General features: G+C 37.8%; 1 protein-coding gene across 14 annotated transcripts in view; it reads right to left on the minus strand.

Annotated features, from left to right (window-relative positions):
• Positions 1 to 16,125, minus strand: part of ppfibp2b (PPFIA binding protein 2b) — a 69,375-nt gene that overhangs the window by 8,093 nt on the left and 45,157 nt on the right. For 6 of the 14 annotated variants that reach the window (XM_051884357.1, XM_051884358.1, XM_051884367.1 and 3 more), the window contains 15 exons: positions 14,074 to 14,277; positions 13,064 to 13,156; positions 10,347 to 10,458; positions 9,794 to 9,826; positions 6,751 to 6,812; positions 6,558 to 6,633; positions 6,310 to 6,425; positions 5,761 to 5,828; positions 5,461 to 5,535; positions 4,871 to 4,931; positions 4,610 to 4,645; positions 4,096 to 4,237; positions 576 to 711; positions 270 to 392; positions 37 to 187 (listed from right to left, as the gene is read on the minus strand). In XM_051884357.1, the coding sequence (XP_051740317.1) occupies positions 37 to 187; positions 270 to 392; positions 576 to 711; positions 4,096 to 4,237; positions 4,610 to 4,645; positions 4,871 to 4,931; positions 5,461 to 5,535; positions 5,761 to 5,828; positions 6,310 to 6,425; positions 6,558 to 6,633; positions 6,751 to 6,812; positions 9,794 to 9,826; positions 10,347 to 10,458; positions 13,064 to 13,156; positions 14,074 to 14,277 (1,488 nt within the window). The remainder of the gene's footprint in view (positions 1 to 36; positions 188 to 269; positions 393 to 575; positions 712 to 4,095; positions 4,238 to 4,609; positions 4,646 to 4,870; positions 4,932 to 5,460; positions 5,536 to 5,760; positions 5,829 to 6,309; positions 6,426 to 6,557; positions 6,634 to 6,750; positions 6,813 to 9,793; positions 9,827 to 10,346; positions 10,459 to 13,063; positions 13,157 to 14,073; positions 14,278 to 16,125) is intronic. The other 8 variants (XM_051884368.1, XM_051884370.1, XM_051884366.1 and 5 more) reach the window with 7 other exon arrangements.

The following is a 16,125-nucleotide window of genomic DNA, read 5'->3' on the forward strand; positions in this document are numbered from 1 at the left end:
TATGCTGAAATCTTGTATGAATCTTGTATCTCTTACCTTCTCCATGTCCTGCGAGGAGGCAGAGAGTAGAGTCTGACCGCTAGTCACCCACTGTCTGGCCATTTGCACGTACTGACCCAGGCCAAAGTCCTCCATCCATGCACACACCTGATCACATGACCATTTCGAGAAGGGGGTGTTCATGTCACTGCAGAACACAAATGTAGAATATGAGAAACAGGAATGAAGGTGCTTGCGTATATGTCTCAGAAGTGTAGGTGCTGGGATACCCTGCTGAAGAACCAATGCCCAGGCAGGCGAGTCGTGGGCCGGCCGTGGCTCTGAAACCCCCTCTCTTGAAGTCAGAATCAGAACCGTCAGCAGGAAGACTGCCTGACTGTGTTCTCCTGATCCTGTGACGTAGAGTAAAAAAACAATAGTCACAGGACACTTTTCATGATCCAATCAAGTATCCTGATGGGTAAAATCAACTTTTGTCCTACACTAATTTCAAAGAATATTTTGTTCCACTTAAAAATATATCATAAATAGTTTTCGGATGCTGTCTTTGAAAACAACAACCAACAAATACTCACTTTCCCCACAGTTTTCGGATGCCTTTTTGGTTCTTCTTGTGCTCTGGTGAAACAGGTGACTGCTGACCTGATTCTACTCCAGACGACATTGGCGAAAGGTCAGACAAAGTTGAGTCATCTGTCTTCTCTGTCTTTCCTGTGAACAGGAAGTAATCCACTTGTTTTGATAGATTTATGTGTTTTTATAGTTTCACTATTGGACCGAATACACATTCTATCTGTACCCACCAACCACAAACTGATCATGCTTTCCCCGTGACCCTGCGCCATATTTTAGCCATGCAAGAAAGCAGAGGAAAAGAAAGCAAAGACTAATGTGACAGTGCTGTGCTGAATGTTTTCTTCTATGGATATCAAAACACAAAAAAATGCATAATTTTGCAAACTGATAACTCTAGGGCAGGGCACTTAAACCACTGCACCAGTAGATATGCATAAAAGCTCACAGATTCCAAAAATGTAGAATAATCATTTTATAAAATAGCCTTTGCTGCAGATGAAATAGAAAATATTACATTTTCCCAGGAGAAGTCTTTTTAAATATGCCAATTAATTAAATTTATGACCACAATATTAAACCACTGTCTAATATCTAATATCTAATATTGCAGGTCAATTCAATATATGATAAAGAATGAGTGTATACAATACTACTACTAATAATAATACATTCCACTGCTACTTATTTTGAAGTCCTTAGGCATTTCAAGAAAATAATCAAAAATATTTTTTAAACCATTTATAATTATCTATTATTCAAATGGGTAGTTGATTACGATTTCACTTTTTTAACTTTAGTTAGTGTGTAATGTTGCTTTTAGAGCTTAAACAACATCTGCAAAGTTGCGACGCTCAAAATTCAATACAAAGGGAGATATTTTCTTTTAAAGAATTCGTTGTTTAAGGACTACAACAAACGGCTGGTAGGGACTACAACGAGCTTCTATTATAAGCTAAAATTTACATAAACCCTGCCCCCGAGAACACGCAACAAAGGGGGTGCAGGCCATGTTGGGCTGCTTTAGAGAAGAGGAAGAGTTGTTACCATGCCGTCATTTTACGCTGGACTGCTTCACAAACGAGGGTCAATTCAACACTGGATTTGCACAAAAGATTAACATGACGGCACATGCTAGTTGATGAGTGAATCAACTCCACAGCAACTATATTTATCCACTAACATTTCAGAAACTTGTAACTTCTTCCCGAGTCTCTCCATCAGTGTCCGACGTCCGGTTTGAACAATGTAAGGCTGAACACCGTCACTGACAATCGTCATTTTGGCTGCGTGAGATTCTCCACCTTTTGTTGTTGTTGAGTAACTGAAGCGCGAGCTGTTAAAGCTCCACCCTCTTTTGGAAAGTGTGCCGAGAGCAGAAGCTCATTTGCGTTTAAAACGGCGTGTTTTTGCTCACACCCAAATAGGGGCAAATTTCAATGATTTGATTATAGATATGCCAGTTGTAAAACCACATTTTATGAAAAATGTATAACTGGTCCTCAATGGAGAATGATGGAGGTAATTTGAGTCCTACTCTAGAATAAATCTTGACTTCGAATAATAACCAAACCAAAGCAGGGTAAACGCTCATAAACATGTTTGGCTTTTAGCATGAGACTTATATATATATATATATATATATATATATATATATATATGAAACCTAAATGGATTTTTCCTTATTCCTTTTTTTTCCATATACAGTACATTATATTTGCATCACATGGCACCAGTTTAAACTCAAAGCAAAGCAGCAAGGCTCATATAAACTAAGTCTAATCTCTGAGAGGAGAAAGAGAGTGAGAGAAAAAACTCTCTGCTTTCAGCTTTAAAGAATCAGGATAGGAGAGCTTAGGTTAAATCCAATATGACACAGCAAGAGTGTGCTCTGTGGTCGTATGCTAACGTGAGATTGAGAGGACAATACCTAAAGCTGGAGCGCTGGCGCTTCGGCAGCGATCTTCGCACGGAGTGAGAGAGGGGAAACGTGTGCGGAGACAGCCACACAGCCCGAGAGATGGATTAGTCAGAGAGAAAGAGTAAAGAGAAGATACACAGAAGCCCATGCAAAGACACTGTAGTGTTAAAAAAAGCTGTTATGGTCGAAAAGCTTAGAGCAAAAAGCTTAGTAAGAATAGTCAGGAAAATAGAAGAGCAAACAAGCACGGTCAAAAACGATTGAGGTTACACAGTGTTAATAAGGTCAAAAGTCATAGTATAAAACAACTTATGGGTGTGTCTGAAAGTTGAAAAATGCAGGCAGTATATGAAGATTTCTATTTATTCATTTTATATATATATATATATATATATATATATATATACACACATACACACACACACACACACACACACACATTAATGTAATTTACTATATTGTATTATAACTTAATTTCTAGCAAGAAATAATCATTGTACACACTAAATACACTATATTGCCATAAGTATTGGGACGCCCCTCCAAATCATTGAATTCAGGTGTATAAAATCAAGCACCTAGGTATGCAGACTGCTTCTACAAACATTAGTGAAAGAATGGGTTGCTCTAAGGAGCTCAGTGAATTCAAGCGTGGTACTGTGATAGGTTGCCACCTGTGCAATAAGTCCATTCGTGAAATTTCCTCACTACTAAATATTCCACGGTCAGCTGTTAGTGGTATCATAACATAGTGGAAGCAATTGGGAACAACAGCAACTCAGCCACAAAGTGGTAGGCCACGTAAAATCACAGAGCGGGGTCAGCGCATGCTGAGGCGCACAGTGCGCAGAAGTTGCCAACTTTCTGCAGAGTCAATAACTACAGACCTCCAAACTTCGTTTGGCCTTCAGATTAGCTCAAGAACAGTGTGTAGAGAGCTTCATGGAATGGATTTTAATGGCCGAGCAGCTGCATCCAAGCCTTGTGGGGTTGTTTTTCAGGGGTTGGGCTTGGCCCTTTAGTTCCAGTGAAAGGAACTCTTAATGCTTCAGCATACCAAGACATTTTAGAAAATTTCATGCTCCCAACTTTGTGGGAACAGTTTGGGGATGGCCCCTTCCTGTTCCAACATGACTGCACAACAGTGCACAAAACAAGGTCCATAAAGACATGGATGAGCGAGTTTGGTGTGGAGGAACTTGACTGGCCTGCACAGAGTCTTGACCTCAACCCGATAGATCACCTTTGGGATGAATTAGAGCGGAGACTGCGAGCCAGGCCTTCTTGCCAACATCACTGCCTGACCTCACAAATACGCTTCTAGAAGTCAAAAATTCCCATAAACACACTCCTAAACCTTGTGGAAAGCCTTCCCAGAAGGGTTGAGGCTGTTATAGCTGCAAAGGGTGGGCCAACTCTATATTAAACCCTACGGATTAAGAATGGGATGTCATTAAAGTTCATGTGCACGTAAAGGCAGGCGTCCCAAAACTTTTGGCAATATAGTGTATATGCTTGCTCATTTATACTGTTTTCAGACACAGCCCATGTGACATGATTTTGACACAAGGAATTATGGGTGCTATGAGACGATTGCTTACTTAGGTTGAATTCACTGTCTTCACTTTCATCAGGGGACAACTGTAGTGGGGAAGACGATGGCAGTCTCATTCCATTCTGCTCTGGACGACTGAACTTTCCTGGGAGCGTCTGGTATTTGTTATTTTCCTGATTATATCGGTTCTGCAGAAGAAATGCATTTATCTTAGCGCTTAAATATTTATTTTAAGATTTTTATGTTGCTACGGTATAATGAGTATATTAAATATATTAACCATATGAATTAATACTAATTAAAAACAAACAGCTTTAGAATAAGGAAAATTATACATAGTATAATAAATAAATACACATTTTATTAGAATGACTAGAATGAACACTGTAATATCAGGTGTAAGTGTTTTCTTGTTAATAAGCATGAGCTGTTTTTTGTTAAAATAAGCCAGGCAAACAAAAAGCAAAGCATATGTGATGTTAATTAATGCATGTGCACACAGCAAAGGCTATTGTTGTGGTTATGGTGTTGTGTTTGCTTTAGTTTTATTGGTTTAGTACCTCTAAAACAGCCTCTACTGGTTGGCCCACTACATGCTTAAGAAAAACCAACAGTACAAACACAGAAACATACACTCAGTTAGTCACGTCGTATGTTAAAACATACAACAAAGCACTATTGTTAATGTAAATCTAGTATTAAAGAGATGAGTTGAGCTGAGACATTCATACTCAAAGCATTTTGTTAGTCAATGAGTTAGTTGGCCACAAGAAGCTGAAGAGTCACATTTATTTAGACCAAAATGATTCAGGTGTTCGTACCATCTGTAAGCTTCCACTTTGCAGATCTTCCAAGCTGGTGGACAGCATCCGCTGCATTGACCTGAAAACAAAACCATGAACAATTATATCAAACAAGCTCTGCTTAAGTTGTTGCGGACTAGGAGCATCTCATTGGCTCAGGTTATGTCATGGACTAACAAATGGAAGCACATACAGTACACATGGTTAAAAACAAAATTGGAGCAATGTAGCCAATCACAAAGATATCTGTTGATTTCTTGAACGCAATGGCCAATCAGAGGTGTTTAAGATAGCACTGAACAAAAACTCTGGTGTTTTGAGTGATGAGTGGATTTTGAGGGTTTTATTGTTTTTTTTTTTGATCAAATGAATGGAGAATATCTTGTGTTTTTCCGTTAGTGCTCGGCGGCGTCTATGACCAATACCACCATCATCCGCTCAAACAAACTGACAGAAAAGCACCTAATTCGCATTTGTTTTTTTGTTTTTTTCTTTTTTGTTTTTCGCTTCACGTTTGGATGGAAACCCAGCTAATGACATCACAACAAAAAGCCACTGCTGCATTGGAAAGCCTTTTAAACAAGCACAAACACACACACTCCACTTGCCATTGTCTGCTGTAAAAGCCCAAATCGCCAATGGATACCATCGAGGTCTCCATGGAGGGCTGTATACTGCGACAGCTGGGCCAGAGAAGGATAGATTTGGATGGAGTGCAAGGAAGAGAGATAGAGGTGACAAAATCACATTAGCTTGGGTGAACGATTGGGACAGCGAATTTGCAGCAAAATGGTCCTTCTCCCATAAATGCCTTCTGATCCCTAATGCCTTTAAGAAGAGCGGCCCACTGGGGACTCTGAGACTCTGCTATCATCAGTGTACTGTTAATAATACAACCTCTCGCTCACCTGGAGTCCAGTTCCCTCTGTAGACATGGAGGAGAGACCAGGAGTGGTGACGGGCCTCGGGAAGACATCTGTGGAAATCATTGGGAACAACAGGAACTTAACATAAAACCTAACTGAAGCTGAATAGAAATAAGGAGCCAAATGGGACAAAATCTTTGCTTTTTTGTATTTTAGCATTTTATGTTTCCCCAGAAGTCTACTTATAATATTAGTCAAGGTGCATGTAGTTTTTCATGATCATTTTACTCTTTCGCTCTGACAATGTCAAATTAAACTGTCTCAACTACACATACACTACAATTTTTTTTTAAATAAATTCATGCTTTTATTCAGTAAGGATGCATTACATTAATCAAAAGTCACTATAAAATAAATGTATAATGTTACAGTGTTGGGGAAAGTTACTTTTAAAAGTAATGCATCACAATATTATCACTCAATAAATGGGAAAAACAAAGTAACTTGCTTTACTTAAAAAGTAACTCAGATATTTTGTTGTAAATTCCAAAGTAATGTGTTTTTCATGATATGACCCCTTTGAAACGGTACCTGTAGTTCTGATCTGATGATGTCCGAGTACACTCTATGGGTCAGGGCTTTTTTTATTTTTCGGTTGCCACTAAGATCCTCTTCACTGCTGCCACACAGCAATGTATCGTTGGTCACTGAAGGGAGAGAGAAACAGAATCAGCTTCAGCTATGTTGTGGGTCAAATTCATCTAGCAAAGCGGTGACTAAAACATTGAAGAAGCAAGATGGAGTTTCAGGCAAAGGCTTTAAAACAAATAACCACGTACCTTGACAATGGGCCAAGCCATCCTTCAGTTTCCTGTACTGGCCCAACAGAACATTGAGTTCCTCTATGTGGCGATCCTACAGAAACAAAATGGAGAAGATGTTCAGTACATCAGCAAAACACTCTAGACGCATGTTGCTTCTTGCAAATTTTGGACCTGTTAACAAATGCCAAGTGCACAGATGCTGACTTACCTTTTCATTATTGGCAGCTATCAGCGTCTCCATTCCAGTTTTTAACCTCTGTAACTCTTGATCTGGAACATAAAGAGCAAAACTCAGTTCATATGCACCATTACATCACATTACATTACATTACATTACATGGCAGTGTTGGGGAAGCTACTTATAATTATGAGTATCATTACAGTTTCAGTGTAGTTTAACTAGAAGCAAGCTACATTGTGGAAGCTTAAATGGAGGATATCTTTCTAGATGAATATGAATATATATATGATATAAATCACAATTTAAACATAAACACATTTTTCTAATGCAAAAACAATGTGAGTTTTTGAACAAACAAACAATGATCTCCAAGCTGACAGCATCAAATTTGAACAGGTAAATTTACACTAAATACAATTAAAAAAAAACTAAAATGCACCCTGATTTACCATACAAAAACATTGTAATGTGCAACAGATTTAATGTAATATTCCATTACACATGAAAAACGTTTAGGATAAATCAATTCAATACAATCAGACTTTGATTCACTAGAATTAATCAAATCTTCCTGAGCTACAGTCAAGTTAAAAGAAAATGTTGCTACTTTTAGTTAGTTACGCCCCAACACTGCATTATGGTGACATACATGTGTTTAGAAACACACAGATAGATGATGTTGAGGTAAACCAGCCCTCTAGGAGGAAAAAAAAAAAAACAGCCTCCTTGGTCAGGTGTAAGTCCAGAAAAGCTCAGAAAGACATGCTGGTCTTTCTGAAGGTTTGTCAGGAGAAATAGATAAGATGGCAGGTAAAACACTCTTTAAAACAACATTCTCTCTAAGTGGTACATGCTTGTCCAGGTTGACACATGCTTTTTAGCCAAGCTGTGATTTACTCTGAGACTTCATAGCAGGACCTCATGCTCAGACAAACCGACATGATAGTTAACAACCTCACCCTGCAACGTTAACCTTGTTAGAGCTAGCTGACCAGCTAACATGTTCCAAAAAACAAAAAACAAAAAAAAAAAAAAACCCCTCTTTAAACTAGTATGACCTAGTATTTCCAACAGGAAAACCTTCCTTCACACTGTTTTAGTATTACTATTATTATTATTATTATTATTAGATAATCATTCATAACACACAATCACACATATTCATTTTAGTAAATTAATATAATATATTATTTTATAATAATTTATAAACATTATAATATTCATTACATTATATAATGTAATTTATAATATAATGTGGCCGATGTATGCTTTATATATTTTTTCTAATGATGTAATACTATAATATTCGACATAATAAAAAAAAGTTACAAATAAAATCAAAAGTCAAATATATTTTATTATACAATGGGACCAATGTACTTATATATTTTATATACTATATTTCATACTTTATTACATAATTAGAGCATATTATTCATAAAAATATATATTTAACATCCCAATGTACTTCATATGCTTTTACATATACATACATACATATATACATACATACATACATACATATATATATATATATATATATATATAAAATATTAATAATATTTTACAATTATTATGTACACTACCAGTCAAAGGTTTGGAAACATTACTATTTTTAATGTTTTTGAACGTTTTTGAACGAAGTCTCTTAAGGCTGCATTTATTTCATAATAAATACAGAAAAAACAATAATATTGTGAAATATTATTACAATTTAAAATTATGGTTTTCTATTTTAATATACTTTAAAATATAATTTATTTCTGTGATGCAAAGCCGAATTTTCAGCATCATTACTCCAGTCTTCAGTGTCACATGATCCTTCAGAAATCATTCTAATCAGTCTAATATGCTGATTTGATACTCAGTTATTATCAATGTTGAAAACAGTTGTGTTGCTTAATATTTTTTTGGAACCTGTGATACTTTTTTCAGGATTCATTGATGAATAAAAAGTTAAAAAGAAACGCATTTATTCAAAATATAAATCTTTTCTAACAATATAAATCTTTACTATCACTTTTTATCAATTTAACACATCCGTGCTGAATAAAAGTATTCATTTCTTTCAAAAAAAAAAGAAAGAAAAAAATTACTGACCCCAAACTTTTGAACAGTAGTGTATATTGTTACAAAAGATTTCTATTTTAAATAAATGCTGATATTTTTTTTATTCATCAAAGAATCCTGAAAAAGTATCACAGATCATAAAATAATATTAAGCAGCACAACTGTTTCCAACATTGATAATAAATCAGCATATTACAATGATTTCTGAAGGATCATGTGACACTGAAGACTGGAGTAATGATGCTGACAATTCGGCTTTGCATCACAGAAATAAATTATATTTTAAAGTATATTAAAATAGAAAACCATAATTTTAAATTGTAATTAATTCTAAATTGTAATAATATTTCATAATATTATTGTTTTTTCTGTATTTATTATGAAATAAATGCAGACTTAATGAGCATAAGAGACTTTGTTCAAAAACATTAAAAATAGTAATGTTTCCAAACTTTTGACTGGTAGTGTAGTATATTTAACATCACATAAAAATAATTACATATAAAGTCAGTCTTTTCACACACTATGTTGACTCTCAGTAAGACTTCAGTCAATAAAATACATTTACTACTGAGCTGTTAATAATCCACAAATTATGAGATTAGCTGCTTCAGTGCTACAATGAAGAATGAAGTTCAGCAACATATAGTAGCTGTGAGTTGATTAGTTGATTCATCATTTTTTTTTCTCTGAACTGGCCTTGGCCCTAGCCCTACATTAATAGTAAAGAATGAGTTTTAGCTCACATACCCATGGGAAAGCAATGAGTGGCTGCAGGGTGTGACGACAAGCATGAATCAGACACTTAACACCCCCTCCAAACACACATACACACACATACACACACGCACAGGTAGCCACTGAGGGGATGTGTGTGACAGGCTTGACAGCATGCCAGTGTACATTAGCCAGATTGACAGAGAGACGCTGAGGGGCAGTTGAATCAAGCTGGGGTACAGCATGGGAGGATCTAAGATGTTGATTTGAAATGTGCGCTTACGTTTGTCTCTCAGCTTTTTCTTATACACTTCCTCTACAACAGGGAGCGTCCAAGACAAGAGGCCACAGTGATTACCAAAAAAAGCCACATGTTAGTAATTTCAACACTCACATGAACATTTTCCAACAAATACACCGTCACTCCCATGCAGCTAGTATTTGGTACTTTCCACAAACAGGGAACGTCTTTGAATGACCTAACCATTTGATTTTTATTGTATAAAACAACAGTAAATCAAACAAATCGGGGCTTTAAAATAGATTTAGACACATCCCTAACTTAGGTTGGGGTAGGGTTAAATTGCAAACCTCATAAAAGAAACAACATATAAAATTTTGTATAATCACATGAGGTTGACGATCAATATTTTATAGGTTAAGTATCTTTTTCATTGATCATTTGTTTAAAAAGAAAAATAACGTTTACATTTTAGCCCAGCCTATTCATGGAAAGTGCTATTTATTAATGTAATGCTAAATTATTCTGGGCTAAGACCTCGGTAGCATGTTGTAGCTCTTCAACAACCGTTAGGATTTAATCTTCTTAGATGTACCTCTCTCTGTGATGTCATTGTTGACGGTTCCTCGGGACAGAAGCTGATTCTGTAGACTCTCGATTTCCGAATCTTTCGTAGCGAGCAGCTGCTGGAGTTTGGCAATCTCAGTCTAACAAACAAAACACTTTAGCAGATTAGCACTTTTCAAAAGATGGTGAAAACATCTTCAGCTTAAACCATGATTTTTATCCATTTTCATGTAAGAAAGAAGACAACGGAACACATTTTACACAACATCATGGTGGATCTTCAAAATGGACACATTAATGCTTTTTGGGAGAACAGAAGAATTTAACACTAACAACACAAATGTGACAGTCAGGCACAACAGGGTTAAATAAGGTTAAAATGACCTTCACCGTTTTGGGGGCGACAAACGGCATTTCACACATAGCACCCACTAAATCGTCACAAAACAGGAAGAAAAGTTAGGATACCACACACAAGCAAACATTTTCTGTGTTTGTAGCATATCGCTACCATTCACGTACCACCACCAAAATGCTAGCACAACTCTCTGATATGATTTCCCAGAAAATTATTTATTTTTGAGCTAAATTAACAATTACGACAACTCTTTCCACAATGTAGCAAGCTAAATCAACAGATTTCCGACTAGATTTACATCAGCTTGAAGAGATTGCATGTACGTCCTCCCCATCAGAAATTATTTGTTATTGGCTAAAAACTCTTTGGCAGCAGACTCAGAGCATCCTGACCTTGTAAATGCTCAAATATTAGCACATAGCATCACATATGACCCTTCTATAATTTCCATGCCACCAATGGCACAAATAAAATCCCCCCTCCCACCCCCACCCATCTGTTTAGTCAAACATGAGAAGGTTGAGTGGGCAGTAAAAGGCAAATATGACTAAACTTGTGAAAATGCATTTGTAGAAGTTCATTACAGGCTACAGAAAATCAACCAGACACAATGAAGTCTACAGAAAGGATGCATGTACGGATATGGTGTGCATATGTGTTTATATCCCCATGCTGAAGTGCTCAACCCTTATTCCCCAAGACGGACAGACCCAAGAATCTGCTGGAGGATGTAGTCATGCATACCTGAACTAATACGCAAATCCTCACACAAACATACACATGCTTCTTCTATCAATGAGCACAAGGCAAACACAGATGGATGATCTCTAGTGGCCCATCCACTCATACGGTTTCCCTACATTGCTTGGTTCCACACATAACGTGGTTTAAAAGATTGCCGCTGGACCATGTAGAGCTCTATTATTTGCTCATGCTCTTGAGAGCAATTGTGAGCTGTCTAAACAGGTCAGAATCAAGAACGGGATCAGGAAGCTGCAAGATTATTGCACAAAACTACACAGCGCATGTAAAAAGCTTGTAAACAACCGACCGATTGCTGACCAATTACATAAATCAGGGATGTCCAATCTTGCACCTTGTCCAATCAGGCAAGTAGGGCTCGCTGCAGCCTGCGGTAGACATCCAACCCCGCCGACATCCAAGTGTAACGTCAGAAGCCACGCCCGTGCCCAATACAGTGTTTGGTGTAAGCAATCAGTACTGTGATTGACATGACCTATAAAATCTAAGAATCAGCTGCAGGGTGGCATGGGCCTGGCTTCTGACGTCACACTTGGATGTGGGCCGGGTTGCAGGCTGCAGCAAGAGCTTCTCCCTGAAGGGCCACCTTCCTACAAAGTTTAGCTCCAACACTCTGCCTGAAAGTTCCTGAAGACTCTGATTAGCTGGTTCAGGTGTATTTATATGGGGTTGTAGCTGAACTCTGCAGGATGGTGGCCTGGATTGGACGCCCCTGAAAAAAAACAGATGGAAGAGGGTTCAAGAGACACAAGGAGTATGGGGTTCAGACTGGAAGCTCAGAGAGGCATAACAACCAAAGGAGTGGACATTTTCAAGGAACTATGACAAAGCTTGGTTGAAAACGTAGACCTCCAAGACCTGAGTAGAGGTGGAAGTGTTATGAAATCAACCCTGTATTAAATGGCACTTTTTGATGCAAACTTGCAGCCTTCATTATTTGGTCTCCCTGTGGTCCACGGGACTTTAGGGTGTCCCATTTTATGATTAAAAAAAGGTATTCCCCATGTGTCGTCAATGGACCTTGAAGTACTCTATAGTGGTCTCTATAGGACTCTATAGTGGTGTTATCCAGCAACATTAAATTACTAAACTGTGGACGTGCCTGAGGGTGCCATTTTGGGACAGAGCCATCGTCGCCCTCTCCTTTGTGTCATACTCCTCAGGGAGGATGGCAAGGGATAAGGAGCGGGAGTGTGGTTAAGCACCTGAGCTGTCCGACAGCGCTCCTCCCAATGCTGTCGTTCTACCTGAGTGTGCTCGACCGTGAGCTTCAGGGTAGAAAGTTTGGTCATGAGCGACTGGTAACAGACATGAAGGGAATAGGTGATAGAAAGCTGGAAGAAGAGAAAGCCAGAGGAGTGTTCATTATGCTGAGAGCTTAAGAATTTGTGAGAGTGCAATGAACTATAGAATAAAGAGTCCTATTAGTATGTATAGAATAGTTACGAGATCAAAGCAAGAAGTTACATTGAGAGTTTGCATTTGGGGTTAAGCCAATATGGCTAAAAAGACTGTTAGTAAATGCTGATGTGGTAGTTAAAAGTTCATAATGAACGAATCAAAACCGCAAGAGCACCAATTACTAGACTGAAGACTAATAGGAGTCCAGGTTAAATATACATTACCTTTGTGGCTTTGAGCTTCTTCTCATATTGCGATTTCTCCCCCTCCAGTTCTTCAACTTTGCTCTTAAGAAGTCGAAGCTCTTGTAGCAATGCCTGATGAATAAACAAAAACAAAGAAGAAAAATTACACATTGCCTTTCAGTGGCAAATATCCTACCATCCTGGCAACAGCTATCTAAGGTATAGAGCCCCTAAACTGACATTGCTGGAAAAATAAAACCCCGAGATTTACTTGTGCATGTGGAAAAATGTTCTTGTGCACACTCGAAAGTTCCAGGGGCTTTTTCCCATACGAATTTCACTTTAGGGGCTCTGCACTAAGATCATTTAGATCAGGGATGGGCAACATTGGTCCTGTAGGGCCACTGTCCTGCAGAGTTTAGCTCCAACCCTAATCAAACGCACCTGATTACTAAGACTACAGGCAAGGGAGATTTTTATCAGGGTTGGAGCTAAACTCTGCAGGACAGTGACCCTCCAGGACCAATGTTGCCCATCCCTGATTTAGATCAATTCAAAGAAAATTCAGAAGAAAGGGTTTGGATTGACCCATGAAACCCACACACCGTGCAGTTAAATACAAGAAAGCTCTGGAGATTCCTGAGAAACCTAATTAGTTTCTAGAAAAGATGCCTTGGCTCCTCAAAAACTGGCAGAATTGATCAAGGAGGAAACATCTAATAGGGTCACCACTAAGCCCACAACCCTTCTGGAAGCTCTCTGGAACTACTCAGCAACTGTTAGTGTTAGTGAGCTTCCATCATGCAGGTTTACACCCAAAATAAATTACATTCTTTCATCAGAACACACTGCAAACACCAATAACCATGAGATTCCCACAGTGGAGCCCGCAGACACATTGGATTCACTGTAGGAAGAGGCAGTTAGTAGTAATTCCTGTTCGAGTGTCCAAAAGTGAGATGGGGGAATTGTTATATTTTAGGGTAGAGCAAAGAGGTAAAAAAGGGGGTCTTGAAGTAAATCCACCACGTAATGGAGGATCTGCCTACATTCTCTCCTCCGCTTCTACAGCGGCAGCTGCATTCCTCAGCGTCCGAGCCACCAAGGCCCACATCAGGGCTCTGGTCGAGAGCCTCGCGTGTGCCACTATCCCTCAGGCTCTCGAGGGCCCGCTGCTCCTGAATGCGATTGCTGATTTCCTCCTGGAATTTACACATCTGCTCCTGTAGTTCACTAATTAGATTAACCACACTCTGAGAGAGTAAAAACAAGAAAGCCAGAAAAAGGAAAACGTTGATCAGATTTGGAAACACAATTATGAATAGACATAGTTTTGTAATTAATTGGGGGTTCTCTGAAAAGGCATATTCATTCTTTGACTTTGTGGACATGTCAGTTTTAGTATCTAATAAGTCAAATGTCGACTCCAGAGAAGTATTTCCAGGTTCAGGTTTCTTGAACTTTTGGCCTTGTGGACTTTTAGAAAATAAATTTTAAAATCTTAAAAGCACAATTTTCAAACTGTGACTTTTGTCCACTACCAATGGCCAACAGTGTATATATACACATCACTGGAGAATTGTCATTTATTTAATTTATGAAAGTACATTTAAAGTGCCATTTCCATCACATCTCAAACTATGTATTTAATAGCACTGAGTGATGAAAATGAAAATCTTTATTTTTTTTTTTTTTTTTTTTTTTATCTAAAACAATAACGTTAATACATTAAAGGCACTCAAAAAGTAACAAAAAATAATAAAGACATGACCAAAGATTTCCCAATTGAACCCCGGTACATTTTTGTGAACTTTTTTAGGTTTTATGCTTGAAACAATGCCCTTTTGTATAAATAGTAAAGGTGATGATGGGACCTGCATTGTGACCTTCTATTTGCCAGAGTAAACAAGTTACTGACCTACTAATTTTACAGAAGGGTCTATATGAGTGCGAACTTTTCTGGGGACCAAGATATTATTAGATTTCATAGGATAAAATGCAGATTCTTGTGGGACACATGGGGAGTAAATCTGTAAATACATATTCAAAACTGAGATGTACGACACTACTATGCACTGATTATGAGATCTGACTTTAACAATGAGCGTGTTATTGTTCGGTTTGTTTTTCACAAGTGAATGATTAGTCAGACTAATCTTGGCAATAATGACATAAATGCAAATGCAGTCAGCCAGAGGAAGTTTCATATGATATTCCCCATTGATGCTAAAGCGGATGATAAGGCACACGTTCCACGCTTATATTTAGCTCTGTGCTAAAGGTTTGTGAGTGGGGGAGATGTCTGTGGTGAAAGTGTTTGCGCCTGTGGTATGTTCAAAGTGAATTTCTGCCATTCCGTCCCGTTGAATGGAGCCTTGCAGCTGTCTCCTTTGTTTGTTGATGCAACAAATGCAAGGAGAGCTCAGTTACCCCAGAACTAAGAGTGTGAGGTGACGCTTCAAAAAAGCAGAGTCATTAAACACAGAAATTTCATTAACCAGTCACAGAATATGCACAAACTTTTGTAATAAGCAAGATTTGTGCACTTGCTGTAAATTGTTTAGGTAAAACATTGCCTACTCAAAACTAGGTATAGGTGGTAATGAGAAAAAAAAAAAAAAAAAAAAAAAAAAAAAAAAAGGTTTACTAGGTTATCTAAGTTTTTTTTTTTTTTTTTTTCATATCGTATGCATATTTGTAGTTTTCATTTTAAACCTTTGCCACAATTGTGCGTCTTTTGTACAGTATAAAACACATAACCAGCCTAATTATGTAGGCTTCCTTAAAGGGGACCTATTATGCCCCTTTCACAAGATGTAATATAAGTCTCTGGTGTCCTCAGAATGTGTCTGTGAAGTTTCAGCTCAAAACACCCCACAAATCATTTATTATAGCTTGTCAAATTTGCCCCTATTTGGGTGTGAGCAAAAACACGCCTTTTTGTGTGTGTCCCTTTAAATGCAAATGAGACGTTCTGAATGGTTAGTGGATAAATTTATGTAGTTGCTGTGGAGTTGATTCAACTCATCGACTAGCATGTGCCGTCATGTTTATCTTTTGTGCAAATCCAGCATTGAATTGACCCTCGTTTGTAAAGCAGT

This window comes from Ctenopharyngodon idella, chromosome 24 (genome assembly GCF_019924925.1).
Source record: "Ctenopharyngodon idella isolate HZGC_01 chromosome 24, HZGC01, whole genome shotgun sequence".
NCBI lineage: Eukaryota > Metazoa > Chordata > Actinopteri > Cypriniformes > Xenocyprididae > Ctenopharyngodon > Ctenopharyngodon idella.